We start from the raw sequence: 20,374 nt of genomic DNA, 5'->3' as shown, positions 1-20,374 counted from the left end.
CTGAGAGTTTCAGGAAAGCAGTTTGTTGGTAACACTTCTTTTAAACCAGTCAAACCCTCTGACTCATTAATTTTACAAGAGGAGCTGTCCTGTAACCATAGGTGATCAGCATATACTGTAGGAGGCTGTCCAGGAGGAGGGGCAAAGAGCCTGCGTCCAGGATGGCACGGGGAACCGCCTAGCCCCGGACTCCTTGTTACGTAAGAAAAACAAAACTACAGTTTGTCAACTTTTGCACGGTGCTTTGTAAGCACACAGGTCCTAGACGCCGAAAGACCTCAACCTGTCTCACCTGGTGAGTGGCTGGTTAGACAGCAACTGCTTGAGATGCTGGGACAGGAGCTTCTTCTCTAGAGACAGCCTTATCCACGCCCGAGCTCGCCCGACGTCAGTCTTGATCTCACTCATGTTCTGAATGTGCCTAGGGAACAGCAGCAACAGAAAAGATGTAGATCCTAAGAACTGGAGAAGAACCTAGGGTTGCAGCACTCTGCACAGGAAAGTTCATGTATACTTAAATGAAGCAACAGGTAAGACACAGTTTATGTTGATTAAACCTTCAAAGGTTCTATCTTGGTTATGAATCTAGCCCCACATCAGGATGATCCTTAAAATGCAAGCATACAGGCTACATCTTAAGATAAACAAAACATGTGAAACCCATTCATCCTTTAATGTTTCATTATGTTCTTTCAGCTTCACAGATAAACTGGCACTTGGTGATTCCTGACTCTCAGGAAAATAAACTAAACGGGCTGACATTCAAGTTTTTATCCAAAATAATTATTCTATAGTTTAACAAAGTATCTGCCGCAAATTTAATCCACTGAATTATTTGCAGCAGCCCTAGACAACACATGGGAAAGATGAAATCTTACTTCCTATGGCATCAGCAGACATGCTGTACTGCATTGATAAATTCAACATTTAAAAAATTTGCAAGACTTGAAAAACTGTGTGGCTACAAAGAAACACTGTGTGGTCACACGCCAGTTGAATGTAACATACATGTGGAAATTGGTATTCATGTAGAAGTCAATGCTAACCCCACAGGGCTGTGTTTATATCCTAAATGACTTTCCTCCTAAGGGAACGAAGGACAGGCAGGAAGGACAAGCCTACGGGAGGGGCGATTGTAAAACCACCACAGTGAGTCACTGAGGTCTTTGTGATTCTGATCCGCCTTTGATTTTTTTTTTAATCTAAAATGACTCATCCTAGCTGTAATAAATATTGCAAGGAAACCTTTTGTCTGATGATTCTATGCTTTCAGAATAAGGACTAAAGCCTTATTTTGCCACACGCACACATTTCTCTTTTTTCCTCCCTCTCTCCCTCTCTCTCAATCCTTGGATCGGAACATTTAGGCCCTCGATCCTAAGTGCTGATTTATAATCAAACACTCTTGATAAACAAGACGTAAAGCATTACATCACATCACACAGACACACTAAAGAGGTGGCATGTGAACAAGTGTGAATGAGATTTATGACGCACTTATTTTTAAAGGGCTAATACCATTATGTATGGTCATGAGGGAGAAAGCTGGGGACATGCAGGCCCCCCTTGGAGCCTGGTTCTTATTGGTGGTGGCAGCGGCAGTGCTGAGCCCTGACAGCCCAGGGGTGATCTCCTGAAACAGCACTGGCTGTCCCTCAGCCCTACTGACATTCTCCAAAGGATGACACGGCTGACCTGGGGCAATGCTCAGGCGTTTACCACTTAACTTTCGACAGTATTTACATGGAACCCCGTGAGTGCCGAGCGGGCTCTGAGCTTCCATGATCCAAGAATACCAAGTTAATTCAAAATGAATTCACTGAAAATGAATCTATATGGAGGCTGATAAGTACTTAATGTTTCCCTACATACCTTCCTACTCTAAAACAGTAAACTCTACTGAAATTAGTGTCATGCTGGCCTTAAACGGGTACCTGCAGACATGGTAGGTGAAGAATGACAAAGTGGAAAATATAATTTGAAAAACAATCTGTGCTTAAGGGAAATGGGGAGAACTGGAGCACATAAAACGAAACCATTTTATTTAGGTGGCAATCAGCATTCCCATCATAAAAGCATTGGGCTGGTGTTTTGCGGGGAGGGATTTGTCACAGCAGTGGCTCCTGCGATGCCGCATTCCATTACTTGCTTCCCTCTGTGATTCTATTCATGTCTGAATCCCAGCTTCTGCTGGAGCGCTTCCCTTGACCGTGACAGCCTCCAACGACCTCTCTAATTTATGAAATTCTGTAGTCTAAGCTACATGTATTGTGCACTGCCTACTACTTTGATCATTTTCTCTTGGCTTATGTTTTTCTCATCTTGCCAAGTTCCCTGAGGACAAGCAAGGAGCCCAATACCTCTGAGTAGCCTTGCATCCTTCTTTGTACCCTATAAGGCCCAGCACATATTAGGAGCTAAAAAAAAATACCACAAGACAGCTCTGTTGCTTTGTATATCACTATCTAATTTTATGCTTAGACATTTATATGTGTTGTGTTATTAAAGTTTAATCCAACTCTATTAAATGTTTTTCTGTGTAGCTATACCATTTTTTATTAAATCTTCCACTGAGGATATGTGGTATGTGATTTTTTTAAAAAATTGATTTTATAGAGAGGAAGGGAGGGAAAGACACACACACACACACACACACACAGAGCGAGAACGAGAGCAAGAGAGAGAGATCTGTTGCCTCCCGTACTCACCCCCAACTGGGGATGCGAACCTGCAACCTGGGTATGTGCCCTGACCGGGAATGGAACCCACAACCTTTCAGGAACGAAATGACGCTCCAACCAACTAAGCCACACTGGCCAGGGCATGTAGTCATACCATTTTAATCTCTTTTTAGTTTGGAATAATTTATTATAGATAGTTATAATGGCATTCAGCATAAATAATATCATACAAGTGTTATTTCTAAAATAGAGCCTGTTAATTCACAGAAAAGCATACATGGTGTGGTTTAAATAACTTATAGACTTGATTTAGTTTTTAACCTTGATACAAAGCTTTCTAACTTAAAGAAGTTTTTATGTACTTTGTCTTATCTGATCATCACAATAACCAGGGAGAGGGAGAATATCATTATTTCACTGTAAAGATGAGAAAACTGAGTGACCCACCCAAGGTCACAGAGATCACAAGTGTGATTCTAGAGGTGCCACCCGTTTTCTTCCAGTCACTTCTTTCTGGCACTCTCGTTCCTGGAGAAGCTCCCCTTCCACAGACCCAGGAGACACAACTCCGGGGCCACCGTGACCCATAGCACCACGCTCCTAACCCCTCAGCCACAACTGACTGGATCAGAGGCACATGCCTGACCTACGCTGAGCCAATCAGATTTCCTCTCAGCAACTGGGAATCAGTACCAAGTGAGTTCTCACTGAATGCTTAAAATAAGACAGGATGTTAAAGCCAGGGCTTGGGCGAGCATGTGCACCATACAGCCGGAAGAGAAGGGAGAGAACAGGAGAAGCAGAGAGGATTTGCGTCCTGTGAGACAGAGTGACCTATGACAAGACTGCTTCCATTCCAGCTGCAATTCTTGCTCTTGGATTCTGGAAGATACCCTTACATATCTCCAATAAATCCCCCGTTTTTGCTGAAGCCAGTTCGAATGAGCTTCTTATTGTGCGTCCTGGGCTCCTTATAGCTGCTAAGTAATCTGGTGCCAAGACTCTGTTTCCCCAAACTGAATGATTTCTAAGATTGACAGCACCTAAATAAATGTCATCTACATTTCCTGGTGCTTATTTTACTGCATGAATAGCAAACCCCAGTAATATTTATTAGAGAAATAAAAGAATCAGCCAATTTTAGAATAAGCTCATATCCTGTACAGTCATAAAAATTCCTCAAAATAGTCCTTCCCAGGGGTAACAAAATCAATCATGACTACTCAGTTTTAGTGCTGAATAAAACCAGATGCTCATTAGCACACGTGTACACATTATTTATAAAAAGATAAAGTCACTTGCCAATTTACCCTTAAGTAACTTATCCCCATCTTTATATGTAAATAGAATATTTCTAGGATTTACTCACATCCTGCTCATTCGTTTACCTATTCAGAATATCTATATTTCGATTATAGTATTCACAGTCTCCTAGATCATATAATGTTCTACTATGCCCGGCATCATTAATTATATTTTGTCATTAAGAACATAAGGCCCAACAGCTAGATGATATGTGCAGAGCTACTTTGGGAAAAAAGTGGTAATAATGGTAACACCACGATAATCCTCCTCTTCTCTATGTAGATAATCAGTCCAGTTATTTGCTCTCCCCGGCCATTCTCATTCGAACAAAAAGTCTTTCTACAAGTGACAATTTGGTGATATTTGGCAACTCTGAAAGTCTTGGGAAGTGGTCTGAGATTCTAAGCCAAAGGGGCTCCTTACAGCTGCTAAGCAGTCCAGTGCCAAGACTCTCGACATCTGTGAGAACCCAAAGTCCCTAAACTGCCAGTGTACTTGCCTCAAGAGATAAACTTGAGAAGATGAGGTAAGGACAGAGGCATGTGCCCAACAGAGAGCATGGGCTCAGAGAGATATACTACCCAAGCCTTAGATGATACGCTTTTTCTTCAATTGTCCAGATTTAAAGAAATCAGAATTTAGAATATTACTTGGATGTTCTTCTTGGATCTACTACAGCAACCATTTAGATAGCAATTAGGGACTTACGTGAAGTACTAACCCAGAATTTGAAAATAGGGAAATAAGCTGGTCCACTGAGAGTTAAATTCTAAAGTAAACATATCACGAATAAGAACAACAATAAATAAAAAGGCAGAATGGAGCAGAGAAACGAGAGACACACGGGCAGTGCTTCTGCAGGGCTTTTCTGAGATGACATCAGTCCCATGAGCACCAGGATCGCTATTTCGAAGATGGAAGATCAGGCTTCCACATCTCTGCTCCTGAGCACGATGCCTTCTGACTTTAATCTAGCTTCCCCCCCGAGCCTACCCATATCAGTGAAAGAATATCAAGTCATCGGTTAAGGAAATAATAAATTGGCTTCATAGACAACTGGACAGGAGTGGATCCAGCCCATTATTTCGCCATATCTCTTAGATGTCTAAAGTAAGCCTGGTGGGTTAGCAAGAGTCAGTATCTGAGAGTCTAATTACATTTTGGTTTACTAATGAGTTGGTATCTGAGCTTATACAGCTGAAGACTCTAGCTTAACATTTAAAAGACCTATGGCTATGTATGACATAAGAAACCGGGAAGTCATACCCATTAGGACAGCTATTGTCCAAACAAACAAACAAACGAAACAGAAAATAACTAGTGCTGGTGAGGATGTGGAGAAACTTAACACTTGCACATTGCATGTGGGAATGTAAAATGGTGAAGCCCAGGGGTGGGCAAACTTTTTGACTCGAGGACCACAATGGGTTCTTAAACTGGACTGGAGGGCCGGAACAAAAGCATGGATGGAGTGTTTGTGTGAACTAATATAAATTCAAAGTAAACATCATTACATAAAAGGGTACGGTCTTTTTTTGTTTTTAGTTTTATTCATTTCAAATGGGCCGGATCCGGCCTGAGGGCCGTAGTTTGCCCACGGCTGGTGCAGCCACTGTGGAAAACAGTATGATGGTTCCTTAAAAAATTAAACATAGAGTTACTATATGACCAAGCAATTCCACTTCTGGGTATATACAGAAAAGAACTGAGAGCAGGGACTCAAATACATATGTTCATAGCAGCATTATTCACAACAGCCAAAAGGTGGAAACAACTCAAATATCTATTGATGAATAAATGGATAACAAAATGTGGTATGCACATACAATGGGATACTGTTCAGCCTTAAAAAAGGAAGGAAATTCTGATTTATGCTATAGATGAACCGCAATAACATTACGCTAAGTGAAATTAAACAAATGCAAAAGGTATGACTCTACTTACATGAGGTACCTAGAAGAGTCAAATTCATAGAGACATAAAATAGAGTAGTGGCTTGTGGGGGAGGGAGAATACTGTTTACATGAGTACAGAGTTTCAGTCTGGGCTGACAAAAAAGTTCTGGAGATGGATAGTGGCGATGGTTGCACAACAATGCAAATGTATTCGTGCTACTGACTGACAAGTAAAAACTAGAGGCCCAGTGCATGAAATTCGTGCATGGGAGGGGGGGTCCCTCAGCCTGGCCTGCAACCTCTCCAATCCGGGACCCCTCCGGGGATGTCCGACTGCCTCTTGCAACCCGGGACCGCTGGCTCCTAACTCCTTGCCTGCCTGCCTCCCTGATTGCCCCTAAGCCCTCTGCCTGCCTGCCTGATCGCCCCTACCTCTGCCTACCTGATCGCCCCTAACCACCTCTGCCTGACTGCTTGATCGCCCCTAACTGCTCCCCTGCTGGCCTGATCGCCCCTAATCGCCTCTACCTCACCCCACACCCGGGACCCAGGATTCCCTGCTCCAGTTGGTTGCAGGCACCTGGGACCCAGGCTTCCCTCCTTCTGGCCAGCCGCAGGCACCCAGGACCCGGGCCGGCTTCACCTGGGCTGGCCGCAGCTGCAGGGGACCGTGGGCCGGTGACTTCGCCTGGGCAGCAGCTGCAGGCACCCAGGACCGCGGGGCAGGCGGCTTCTCCCTCTCCCGGGCTGCAGCCTGGCTGGTCCCCATTCCTCTCTCCTCAGTGTTGAGTGTCTGTGCCATTATGGTGTGATGAAAATTTGCATATTAGCTCTTTATTATATAGGATGGTTAAAATGGTAAATTTTATGATATGTGTGTGTATGTGTGTGTATATATATATTAAAACTTTTTTAAAAGCCATAGGAAAACATAAACGGTAGAATCTAGGTGATGGGTATATGGATGTGTTTACTATAAAATCTTTTGACTTTGCTGTATTTAAAATTTTCTGTAATAAAACGTTAGGGAAGTCAGCTTGTCTTCTCTGGGCAACGCCTTTCCACCTTACTAAGCACCTTTTGGAAGTAATCAATCAATCAAGGTTTTATTAAAAGCATTTATCATTTGGCCAAAACATCACTTTAGGATACTTAGGGGGGAGTCTCTCAGATATTTTTATAAGACAAAGTCTGAAAATTAAAAGCCAAAGTACCCTTAAGTGGGAAGTCACAGGACATCAATAACCAATATTGATTATCCAAGATTATACTGGAGGGGGTGGGGGGTGGGCCTCAACCCAGCCTGTGCCCTCTCGCAATCCGGGGCCCCTCGAGGGACATCCCTCTCATAATCTGGGATGCTGCATGTACCAGTGACCATACTTTTCATACAGGTGAAAGGCATTTTGCTGTTGTATGGGCAGGTACATTTTTCTTGCCCTGATTATAAAAAGTAGAACATAACATGATCCTTCTGAGGCAGTAGTACCATTTTCCCCAACTTATGCGTGGAAAAACTGAAGCAGAGAGAAGTTAAGTAAATGGTTTTGTCACACAGTTATAAGTGTCAGAATCAGGGCTGATCACAAAATGTGTAAGCCAGAGTCCATGCATGTCATTGTTGCATCATCCTGCTTTTTCAGTGTTAGAGTAGCCTTGCCAGGTTTTAATTTTCAAATCTAAGAGACAGTTCCCAATATATAGGGTAGGGTCCCTAGGCCTGGCCAGCGATCAGAGCCAATCTGTGGGGTGACCGGTGGGGCAATCGGGGGTGGGGGGGGGCCCCCTGCTGGCACCGTCTTGGTTGGTGGCCTAGTGCCACCCACTTGCTGGCCCCAACCGGGGACAACTCCTGCGCTGAGCATCTGCCCCATGGTGGTCAGTGTGCATCATAGCGACCAGTCGTTCCCCTGGTCGGTCACTTTGCATATTAGGGTTTTGTTATATAGGATCATATTTAGCCTGATGTGCACCCATAGTCTATTGCTAGCCAGGGCAAGTGATCTAGACTTTATTGTAAGATCACCATATATCCAGGGGGAGGACAGAGTAGGGCAAGCACAGAAATATGGGCACCATGATGTAATCCAGGTGAGAAATTTTAGGGGCTTAGACTAGAGAGGTCACTGTTCATTGATCTAACAGTCAATGGAATAAGTGAGCAGTAGTTACAACTACTCCTCTTATGCTGGCCATCAAAAGGAATCATAAGCCACACGAGGACAACTACATGTCATCTACCAAGGAATATAACAGTTAAGTTATAAGTATATGAACTTACTCAGATTACAAAAACCAACATTTACTGAGCTCTTACTATGAGCCAAGTACTTCTTGAAACTTTTTACAGTAACAGACTACAGACTAATTCACTTAAATTTCATTACACTGCTTTAAGATAGGTAACTTTTTAAATCTCTATTCGAGGGATGGGAAATTGAGGCACAGAAAAGTTACAAAAAATTGCTTGGGGTCACACAGCTAGTAAGTGGTGAAGCCAGGATGTGTTACCACTCTACTATGCTGCCACTCATAACAGTTATGCTTTTCAGTCACAAGTATCTGACCAACCAAATAAACATCCTATTAATATTACTAAAGCAATAAAGTTACAAGTGTTATAAATGTTATAATATTCACTTTAAGCCCACATATTTTTAAGAGTTGACTAAGTATTGTACCTAAAATGTTTCAAAGAAAAAACCATCTGCCTCCCTCATTCCATACATCTTCTTAGATACACTGATGCCTTCTAATGATTTCTAAGGCCAGTAACTGCAAGTGGTAACTCTCAGATTTGCATTTGCTTCAAATTAAATCTGCTTGGCAACAGTTTTTCTGCCAAGTAACTTGTCCTTATTTGCAGATTTTTTTTTTTTAACTGTATTTGTGGGTAGCAAGTATTTAAGGAGGTTTAAAAAAGCTGAACAAAAGAAATTGTAAAATAATTTACGGCTACTTTAAAACTCTTTTCAGTTGCGTTTCCCCTTGGATTTAATGTCAGGAAAAATACAATAGTGTGAAAGTAAAATAAACAAGGTTATAAAAATGTGTTTTTTGAGAATACATAAGCCAAAAATAAACACAGCCAAAATCATTTGAGCAATTTAAGTGAAAGCCATAATATTTCAGCTACCACCACTTGCTAGCACATACAACACGTACCTCATGTCTTGGATAAGGGAGACCCTGAGAGTTGGCAACATAACTCCTGAGTCAGATTTTCTTCTTTCTGGTCCCAGGGCAACTATGTTGAAAAATATCAGCAAAGTATTAGAAAAGTAACAGTAAGAAAAAAAAATCTATATGATTCACATTCTATAAATAAATACTTCAAAATTACTTTTGAAGAACACATTTTGAAGACAAAAGAAAAGATCAAATTGTTGTCACTTTATTAATACAGTAAACTGGCTGTATTCTTTCCAGTTCACCTGGGGCTGCGTTTGTAAATTTAAAATGAATTATAAAAGCCCACTTAGCAAATAATGTAATGTGTGCAAATTCTGGCCATAATGGCCAGTCATTTTCTAAAGTTATTCATTCTAATCGAACTGGATAATTACATGAAAGCAGTATCTATAAATTAAGCTACTGAGCATGTGAATTATCTCTGGGCTCATGCATTGCCATCACACAATCTCCCTATATACCAGGATTTCAGATTGCATTGTTGCTTTATAACGTTGATGAGATGCCACAGGAACCTAACTCTTGTTTACATCAATTAGCCTGTGGTAAAACGGGGTTCATTATGTGTCATTTCACTTCAAGATGCAGAACCTCCCAAGGACATTAAGTGAGGACTTACTGTACTCTGAAAGAGTGTTTAAAAGGAAAATCTGCCCTAACTGGTTTGGCTCAGTGGATGGAGCGTCGGCCTGCGAACTGAGGGGTCCCGGGTTCGATTCCAGTCAAGGGCATGTACCTTGGTTGCGGGCACATCCCCAGTGGGGGGTGTGCAGGAGGCAGCTGATCGATGTTTCTCTCTCGTCGATGTTTCTGGCTCTCTATCTCTCTCCCTTCCTCTCTGTAAAAAATCAATAAAATATATTAAAAAAAAAAAAAAAAAGGAAAACCTGAGAGTTTGGGCTCTCTAGGCTGGTAAATTTCTACTTTCAAGTTCAGAATCCAAACTACAGTATGCGCACTATGCAAAATCTAAATGGACACAGAAGTGAAATGTTCGTGAGTCTCTTCGGAAACCTGAACAGCTTACATTTATATCAGAAGGGAAAATTATTCTATTATACAGCAACTCTTACTCTGTATAGTGTCTCTGACTCCTGTAGAGTGATGCTTTTGAAGGAGTAATGATCTATCATCTAGGCTCATCCTGGCTGAATGTTAATAAGAGCAGTGTTCAGCCCTGGCCAGGTAGCTCAGTTGGTTAGAGCATTGTCCCAATACGCTAAGGTTTCGGGTTCGATCCCTGATCAGGGCATACATACAAGAATCAACCAATGAATGCATAAATAAGTGGAACAACAAATCAATGTCTCTCTCTTTCTCTCTCTCCCTTTCCTCTCTCAAATCAACCAATAAATAAGATTTTAAAAAGAAACCTGTAGAGAATGAAAAAAAAAAAAAAGATCAGTGTTTAAATCCATTGTGACTCTATAAGGAGTTGGAGGATCTTTCCTTAATCTCAAAATGCATTAATTACGAAGCTTAATAGTTGGCAAACAAAAAGTATTTTTTGAAAAACCAAACCAAACCAAATAAACCACCCGGATTTAAAAGTAGACAAGTTGCCGAAACCGGTTTGGCTCAGTGGATAGAGCGTCAGCCTGCGGACTGAAAGGTCCCGGGTTCGATTCCGGTCAAGGGCATGTACCTGGGTTGTGGGCATATCCCCAGTAGGAGATGTGCAGGAGGCAGCTGATCGATGTTTCTCTCTCATCGATGTTTCTAACTCTCTATCTCTCTCCCTTCCTCTCTGTAAAAAAATCAATAAAATATATTAAAAAAAATAAATAAAAGCAGACAAGTCAATGAACTGCTCATTTCTGTACAATCAGGACACACTGTTTCTCAGTAATGAAATATTTCATTTTTAAACTGATGTGTTTATATCTATTTCACACTGTTATATTTTTAATTCCTAACTTCATGGGCTAAATCATCAAAAGTGTTAGAACAATATTTATAAAATCCATTCCTCCAAACAGACAATAATTTGATTTCAAAAGCTGCATGGCTTATATTTATCCTCTTAAGGGTCAGTAAAATATTTAGCTGATGTTCATCTGTGCTTCGGTAGCCCTTCAGCACCTGACAGTGCAGCACAGTGACTGCACGGGGCTCTGACACTCGGCATTTCTTAGCCTTGACTTCAGAGTTTTGCTGGTCCCACGACTGACTGATTGAAGGCCACTGGAAACAGCTGGGTGTCTGGTCTCCAGCTCAACCGCCCAACATTTGACCCGCCAACACCAGCTGCCAGTGTTGCCCAGCAGCTATTGTCTAACAGCTGGAAAGTCTCACATGCCTCACTTGGCACAAGAGGCAAAGGTTTCTACCTCCCAGCCTTAACAGAGCTTGGCTTTCTAGCATTTCATCCTAAAAATGGCTATTTTGGCCCTAGACGGCTTGGCTCAGTGGATAGAGCGTCCGCCGGCGGACTAGGGGTCCCAGGTTCGATTCTGGCCAAGGGCACATGCGTGGGTTGCGGGCTCGATCCCCAGTAGGGGGCGTCAGGAGGCAGCCGATCAATGATTCTCTCTCATCATTGATGTTTCTATCTCTCTCTCCTTCTCCCTTCCTCTCTGAAATCAATAAAAATAAATATATTTTTAAAAATATATTTTGCCCCCTAGGAATTTATTTTTTCTAATTAGGGTAAGCTACTTTAGTTATGGTCTTATGGGCTGAAAAGCTACATTTTCTATGAACAGAGGTAAGTGTTACAGAGTATATGCCAATGCATTTTTACTTTTTCAACAGAAAAAAGGGGCAAAGGGAGATGGACACTAGAGCATGCTTTTAAAGTGGACCCCAGTCTTTATAAATATAGTTATATTTTGGGTCTTTAGAATCATAACATTCTTTTTAGAGAGGCTCCAGGGGAATGCAGTATCAAAATCATATTCCTAGTCGGGTCAGTGTGGCTCAGTGGCTGAGTGTTGACCCATGAACCAAGAGGTCACATTTCAATTCCCAATCAGGGCATGTGTCCATGTTTTTGGACACAATCCCCAATAGGGGGTGTGCAGGAGGCAGCCGATGATTCTCTCTCATCATCGATGTGTACTTCTTTCTCCCTCTCCCTTCCTCTCTCTGAAATCAATAAAAACATATTACTAAAATTTTAAAAAATCATATTTCTAACTGTTTCATTGGCTACATTTAAAAACTAGGTTTCTAACAATAAGCACTACATTTAGGGTAATATTGTGCTCTAGCAGCAGCGAGGGGAATAAAAATAGAGCGCTTCAATCATATTTATTTCTTCTTCTTTTCTTTTCTTTTTTTTAGCAATTGTACACAAGGCTTTATTTCTTAAGCTGGAGGTTGGCTCCTGAGTTAAAAAAATTTTTTTATACTTCTGAATGTCTAAAAAAAATCTGTAATTTTAGAAAAGTTTTCCAAATTCAATATAAAACATTCTATCTCTACTAGGCTTTCCACTGTTCTACTTTTTTGTGAAACAGATGGCTATTTTACATAAAGAAAAGCAAGTGCCTTGTTGTGAAAAATAACCCAGTTATCTAGGAATCCTACATAACTCTAATTAGCTAAAGAAGCATGACACTTCTAACAATGATGTCCTGTTATAAACTGACGAAGAAATATCACTCCTGAAGATTTTGGAGACATATATGCACATTGTTTCCCCTGAAAAACGAATGATGGTTATAAAACTTTTCTTTCAGAAAAAAATCACCCTAATACTGGTGAGAGTAAGGATACAGTAAATCTTCACTTAATATTGGTAAGTTCTTAGAAACTGTGACTTGATGTCTGACAAAACCCATGTTACCATTAAGAAAACAAGTAAGATGGTTTTCCAATCTGCTTATTCTAGTTCAGGGTCACAGGTGCCTGAAGCCTCGCCTGGCAGAACAGGGGTACGGTGGGAGCCCACCTTAAACAGGATGCCTCGCCAATGCAGAGCGCACTCACACCCACACTGACGCACACTGGGACAACTTAGATGCAGGGATTCACCTCATGCACACACCTTTGGGATGTGGGAGAAAACAAGTCCCCAGAGACAACTCCACAGAGACAATGGCCAAGGCCAGGAACTGATGTTTTCTTCATCAACATTATAACGAAACAACTTTGAAAAAATGACATTATTTGAGAACATTGCTGCACTTGTGTGATCCTTTACATGTGTTATCTTATTTGATGAACATTATAGTCTTGGCATAGATACTATTATTTTTTCTGTCTTGTGAATGAGGAAGCTGAGGATCAGAAAGGCTTCACAGCTAGTAAACAATACTGCTCCTTCTACTTCACCCCACTACTGACGAGATGGGTTAGTTTTCATGGAGAGAGCGGAAGACAAAGCTATATGGTCCTGATTCTTCATGTGGTCCCATGCTGCCTCTTCTACAGAAACAACCAAACCAATGAACTCTCACCTGGTGATTCTGCAAGGTGCTCTTGTTTCTCTTCTCTGTCCTGAAACTGAATTAAATGCGACCACAAAGCCGACTTCCCCTGAAAGTACAAGGGATATAAAATTTTTCATTTTATAAGAAATAATTCATTAAAAAATAATTTCTCATCAAAACCATTCACGTTGAAACAGCCATTGTGAAGTATGGCAACCCAAGCTTATCTGTTCCTCGTCACATGTAATGAGGGTCATTCTGTAGGAAGAAAGAGCTCAGGAGATTTATCTCAGTGCTGTGGCGCATGCAATGGCGTGAGCACACTCCGCCTGTACAAGCTTCCTCGGCACACCGGGAAGTGGCAGCGCCCGCCTGAGCAGACCGCCTAGAGCCCCTACATAGTACCCTGATCTTTCCTACTATTGGTTGCCCTATGGATGTTGTAAACTTCTGATTGGTCCAAAATGTTATATATACTGCTGCACTTACACAATAAACTTGGATCTGCGTCACTGAACCTGGTCTCCGGAGTCGGGCATGCTTCGTTAGGGCTCGTTAGGGCTCCGTCGGCCTCACCCCCGCAGGACCCCCTGCTTCATCATTCTTTGCCTCACTGAGAACACTGGCAACAGCTGGGAACGGCAGCTACTAAGCAAGAGGCCAGAAGTGGAGGCACACAGATCGCTGACCCCGGCTTGGCTGTTCCTCAGTTGTATGTGTTTAGGGCTGTCTATACTAGCCACAACAGAAACCAGGGAATTAAGCGGCTCTAGCAGCACCTGATGTTTTTGCATATCCATATGCAAAATATGTTTCAATATACGGAATGGCAACCAGAGAAGAAAGCTGGGACAAGAGGAGAAAGAGAAAAGGGGAAGAAGAAAGAAATATGTACCCAACAGAAACAAAACAAAACAGCACAAAACCAGAAAGGGACAGGAGAGAGACAAAAGCAAAGAAACCATCTTAATCTTTTTTTTTAAATTTTCCATCCTGAATAACTAGATAACTTATCATGGAAAGAAGTGCTAATTCTGGCTGACTGACGTCCTTGCTGGACAGTGACAGCAGCCCTGAGTGGAATCCACGGGGGTAGAGCCTGTGCAGAGAGTGGGCTGCTTCGTCCTTTCCTGTTTACCAGGAAAGAGCCCGACCGCCTCCTAATTACGGGTTACGTTTTCTTTTTCTGGAATCGAAACGCCTGTGGTGCGTTTCTAGTCATCCTGTGACAAGGAGACAGACCCTTTCATTATGATGGTGTCCTTTTCTCCTTGCTCCGTTTCCTCACAGGGCTCCTAACGGCCATGTCACCGGGGCGCGGACACGGTTACCTGCTTGACCAGCAAGCCGTGGCTCCATATCCTCTCCAGAAGGTCACAGAGGCTGGCGATCAAGGTGTTCTCCTCCAAGCCCGTGATGTTCGCTTCTCCGTGGCCCAGCTCCACTGCTTCGTGGCCCATCTTCTCCACCAGCATGCGTTTGGTCTGAAAACATCACGTGTGGCCAAAAGTGTTATCCCAGCAGCAAGGCCAGAGCCCAAAAAGTCCGCCACTGGATCAGGAGACCTGGGGTCCCTGCGTTATACTTCTAATTGCAGATTTTTAGTCACCTTGGGAAAAGTGTCTTAATCTCTGTGGTCAACTCACTGGAGTAATATTATGCATACTTCTACTATTTTGTCAGAGAAACAGAGGGTCACTAAAGGGATCTTTTGAAACAATTTTTTTTTTTTTTTTTTTTTAAATATATTTTATTGATTTTTTACAGAGAGGAAGGGAGAGAGATAGAGAGTTAGAAACATCGATGAGAGAGACATCGATCAGCTGCCTCCTGCACATCCCCCACCGGGGATGTGCCCGCAACCCAGGCACATGCCCCCGACCGGAATCGAACCCGGGACCCCTCAGTCCGCAGGCCGACGCTCTATCCACTGAGCCAAACCAGTTTCGGCCTTTTGAAACAATTTTAAAGTACCCCATGCAAACAGGTTAATGTTTATGCACAACACTTTTCAGATTACTAACTTAACACTGAGGAATTACACCAGACCTAGAAAATGCCCTGTCAGAAGCTAAAACCCCATCCTGCCACCACAGTTCACCCACTGCCCCACGCCTTAGCAAACGAACAGTATCTGCACTTAGTTCTGATTGCACTGAGGCAGAAGCCACAAGACAAACCAGAACTCTCTAATTATGAGTGCACTAGGTCTCTTTTTTTTCCTTCCTCCTTTTCTGTTTCATTTCTTGCGCGCTCAAGAGCATGCACCAGAAAACGGAAAGGAAATGGAAATCAGGTTCAGGTAAGTTGATTTACAGCAGTCTTAGCTGCTCTTATAAAATGTAAAGTGTGGGGGAATCCAGTTCCTTTAGGCAGGGACCTTGTCTGTCTGATTCAGCACTGACTGTGGATGCTAAAAATAGGGCATTTATTGCATACACACAGAGAAGGTCCTGGAGAAATGACTGACAGATGAATGAATAAAATTACTGGTTAAAATGTTCTGAGATTTGCCAATCTGTATTGCTACCTCTGGTAAACACAGATATCAGAGAGGAGACTGTTGTGTAATATACAGAAGCCCACAACACAGCTAGCATCTTCTAATGGGTCTACTCACACATGTATGGACACAGATAAGGTTCCAACAGACGCACATACAGACACACACACACAAATGTGTAGTCTTTTGCATAAGATGACAACATCCCAGACACAACTTCTGACTGGCTTAATATCCACTCATGTCGGAGAGGAAGACAGCCATGGCTGAAAAGGTGGCAAAACTGTGCAGAGCTCCCAAGTCACTGGTTCTACGGGCCATGGAGGAGCCATGGAGGCTCATGACCTCAGGAGAAAGCACACAAGGTTTAGGCCCCAGGACAAGTTTTCTTTTAGGGAAGCTACGGGCTCAAACGGAGTGACCGCTGCTCATCATAGCCCCACACGTGGAGTAACCGCGAATGCACACCGTGTCCTCGCATCTGTAATACGTACCTTCATTCTACATTCCTTTAATAAGCCTTCCACAAACTTCCAGTTGGTCTGTGCAATTACGGCAGGAGAGAGGTCTGACAATTTGGGTTGCCTCAGGTTTTTTCCTAAACTTCGTGCCTCTTGCATATATTTCTAAAAATTAAAGAGCATTTTTAATGCATAAACATCAGATATTCTTCTGACCTATTGAACCTTGAATAAAAGCAAGTGTGGGAACAATAGAAGTGTACACGTGCAACAGCAACTCAAGTTTCAGTGTGCCAAAAGGCAGACCCCTGTGCTCCCACCAACCATTAGCCCCTGTGAAAACAGGGGGGCAGAAACCCCATCAGGTTAAAAGGCATTCAAATGAGATGGAATTTCATCTAGTTCAGTCGCTTCATTGGAAAGACCCAAGGCTGTGATTAGTCAGGAGCACGGCTGGAATGAAAAAACTGGGTGTCTGGGTTACAGTCCAGGTTCTGCAGGAACCCAGTGATTCTCCGGTCACTGGTTTCCCACACCTGTCCCCGCAGATCACGTGGCTCTCGGGCATTGCTCCCAGCCAACCCTTTCCTCCAATCAAGTCACAGCAGGACCTCTAGAATCTGGGGGCAACTGATTTTATGACCTCGGGCGTTCTGTTTATTCATAAGATGGGCCTAAAACAGGCCCCCCTCCCTCAAAGAAAGGCTCGGAGACCACTCTGAAATGTGGTCCACATGCAGGAGGCCGCTCGTCTCTGTGACATGTTTGTCCTGTGCCTTCTTCCATCATCAAGAGAAAGTGGAAACGTCGCAATACTTGTGATGGCTCAGAGAGTAGCTGAGAAACCCAGTCCACTGAGCTTGAGCTTTGGTTAGTAAATTCCCAGAAAAAAATGAAATAAAATCACTACATGTGATGTGTGCGGGACGCCTGCTGGCTCTTTCTATGCCACCTGCAAAAGCTCATTCAGGTACCTTATGTTTGCTTCAGGACCACAGGACAGAATCCCCCAAACTCCAAGTATCGTAGGACCATATTTAGAGAATAACTACTCTAAATTATATAGTAAAACTAGCAGTTTGTTGGAGAGGGAGAGAGATTGCTAGCCAGCGCATCCTCCCACAGACACATATGTGAAATCTATCTTACTATCTTAAGGGCAGAATTTGAAATTGTAAGTGAAGATGTGTAAAATCCTTTGCATTCTTTAAATGAAAGGGAGTTTGTACATTTAATGTGTTTCTCCTCCAGAAGGAAAATAACCTGACAAATCTGTTATAAATTGTTTTAAAAAATCCCACTGATTAGGGATTCAACGGACTAGTTTACCTGCTATTTCCCGACTCTCCTGATGAAATGCCACATTAACGAAATGACCTGCTTCTTTTCCAGTGCAACCATTTTAAGTACCGGTTTAAAAATCAAATGAACTCCACAAGCATTAAGTTCCTGTAAACTTGTGTATACCTCTTTCTGCTTCAAACCATTTTTAGAGGGAAAGCTGAGAATGAGAGACAACTATCACCACTAGGAAACTAAGTGTTAACAGGTCTATTGAAATATCCTGAAGGTCAGTTTTCAAAGAAATAAAAGCAGGAAATAAAGTGCTAGAAAAACTAACCTGAGGTAGAGGCAGGGATCCCATGTGAGAATTTTATCTGCAATTCCTATTATTTCAGGTTGCACTAATGTTATTTGGAATATTACAAATCAGAGATAGAAGACGAGTAAAAACAAATGTTATCTGGTGAGGTTCTGTTTCTCCCCGATCCTCAGTTCCTCTGCCTGTAGGGCTTGTGCAAATGCAGAGAGAACCACTACAAGTCTCAATTCTCAAGAAGAGTTAAATATCAAACTTGGCTTAGGAAGAAACACTGCCTGCAAGAAAAGGAGTGAGGAGTATGGCCAGGCAAGAGGGTAGGAAGAAAAAATAACTGGATTAATAATTAAGCACCGTTTAAAATTTGTGTTCTCTTATATAAATGAAAAGTTAGAATAGGGCTGTCCTTTGAGTGGCCATAAAGTCTGAGCACCCAGCACTGTACCCATGGGGTGGGGACAGTTATCAGCCAGCAGGGAGCCCCACGAGGCCACGTGTAAAGTCTCCTGAGCATCTCTGTTGGAGGCACAGGACCAGCGACATCCCATGGGCATGCACAGAAAGGAGGCTGACGGTGGCACAGGCCCTTCCTCACAGCAAGAAGGGAGGTGGCCTCCGTAATACTGTACAAATCAAGTGATGAGAAAAACGTGATTTGCTTTTGGAAGACAAGGTGTATTTTAAGATGAAAATGGAGGAAAAAGACAAACTTTCACAAGGAATGTTTTTATAATACTACTAGAGGCTCGGTGCACGAAATTTGTGCATGGGTGTGTGTGTGTGTGTGTGTGTGTGTGTGTCCCTCAGCCCAGCCTGCACCTTCTCCAATATGGGACCCCTCAAGGGATGTCCGACTGCCTGTTTAGTCGGACATCTTTCTCACAATCCAGGACTGCTGGCTCCCAACCACTCGCCTGCCTGCCTGCCTGATTGCCCCAACTGCTTCTGCCTGCCAGACTGATTACCTCCTAACCACTCCTTGCCAGCATGATGGACACCTAACTGCCCTCCCCTGCAGGCCTGATCACCTCCAACTGACCTCCCCTGCAGGCCATCTTGTGGTGGCCATCTTTGACCACATGGGGGGGGACCATCTTGTGTGTTAGAGTGATGGTCAATTTGCATATCACCTCTTTATTATATAGAATAGCCTACTTCACTGCAGTGGGAAGTCACCTCAGATTTCTTCTGAGAGTTCTAATATGCCCTTCTTCATTTCTGCCAAAAGCAACAGACCACTAGGAACTACCTATGAACATACATCCTGCTCATTAGTAACCACCGAACCAACTGCTCTTCAGTACAGGCTCTCCCTGAGTTTTCTAATAAGCAACCTGAGAACACTGTAAAGTTGGGTAAATTTATGCTAATGTCATAATAGGAACAAAATACAACTAAGAGTCCTCTTGCCCTGAGGGCGGCTGTTTTGTGCCACCTGGAATGCAGGGTTATGGTAAGAGGACCTGCCTGGAATTCAGGAGTCCTGGGCTGTAGGCCTGGCGCTGCCTTTGTGCATCCATCTAACTTTGGACAAGTCGCTTGGACTTCAGTTACATCCTGTCAAGTTAGACCAGATGACCTCAAAGGTTTCTCTTAGTACTAAGATTCTATCTTGATGACCGGATTTTATGACTACATTAAATATAGACCAGAAAGGGTAAATTAAAATGCTGTGGAGATTAAACCTAACCAAAAAGCTGATTAAAAATAAATCACTTGTGCAAAATGCTTAAATAAAAGGGAGTCTAAATATTTAATATAGTTCCCTTTGGAAGAAAAATAATTTGCTAAATCTGTTCTCCATCCTCCCTCCCAATCACACTGATTAGGGACTTGAAGAATCAGTTTTACCTGCCAATAGTACAGAATTACTCGTGTTAGCACACACCACCACGAAAAGGTGCCAAACACAAGAAGCAGTGAAATGCAGAATGGAGAGGCTGCGCGTTCATGTCTCGGGGTGATGTGGGGCATGCTAGAGCTCTGTGCACTCACGCAGTGGGTCATTCAAGGAACACCAAAGACAAGAGTCGGGAACATCTGCAAAGTACTTTCAGGTTAAGAACATACCAGGCAGCACTCAGAGAAGGATTTTTTGGGAAGTCGTGCAGGAGGAGGTGGGCCCTGATCCCACTCCCAGAATGCCATGGAGTTCTGACAGACCAAAGGTTCCCCGGAAGGCTAAGAGGATGGAGAATGCCAAAGACAAAAAAAAAGGATATGGGAGAAAGAGACAAGCAAAACAAGCATGCATATGATCAAGTCACAGCGAAAGAAAAAGGGGAGAGGAAATACAGTAGCACAAAGAAAAGCACTAGATAAATTCAGTTCTTAAGAAAATGTTTAAAATCATATAGGCAT

At 42.7% G+C, this 20,374-nt stretch overlaps 1 protein-coding gene across 3 annotated transcripts in view; it reads right to left on the bottom strand.

The window, feature by feature from the left end:
- Nucleotides 1-20,374, bottom strand: part of DENND5B (DENN domain containing 5B) — a 169,699-nt gene that overhangs the window by 23,327 nt on the left and 125,998 nt on the right. For 2 of the 3 annotated variants that reach the window (XM_070410479.1, XM_070410480.1), the window contains 5 exons: nt 16,447-16,578; nt 14,781-14,933; nt 13,477-13,555; nt 9,047-9,128; nt 293-421 (listed from right to left, as the gene is read on the bottom strand). In XM_070410479.1, coding sequence (XP_070266580.1) covers nt 293-421; nt 9,047-9,128; nt 13,477-13,555; nt 14,781-14,933; nt 16,447-16,578 — 575 coding nt within the window. Of the gene's footprint in view, nt 1-292; nt 422-9,046; nt 9,129-13,476; nt 13,556-14,780; nt 14,934-16,446; nt 16,579-20,083; nt 20,195-20,374 lie in introns of all 3 variants that reach the window. The other variant, XM_070410481.1, reaches the window with a different exon arrangement.

Source organism: Myotis yumanensis, unplaced genomic scaffold (genome assembly GCF_028538775.1).
Source record: "Myotis yumanensis isolate MYYU_CA2020_CCGP unplaced genomic scaffold, mMyoYum1.0.hap1 SCAF_3, whole genome shotgun sequence".
Taxonomy (NCBI): Eukaryota; Metazoa; Chordata; class Mammalia; order Chiroptera; family Vespertilionidae; genus Myotis; species Myotis yumanensis.
This window is presented reverse-complemented; position numbering and strand designations above follow the sequence as displayed.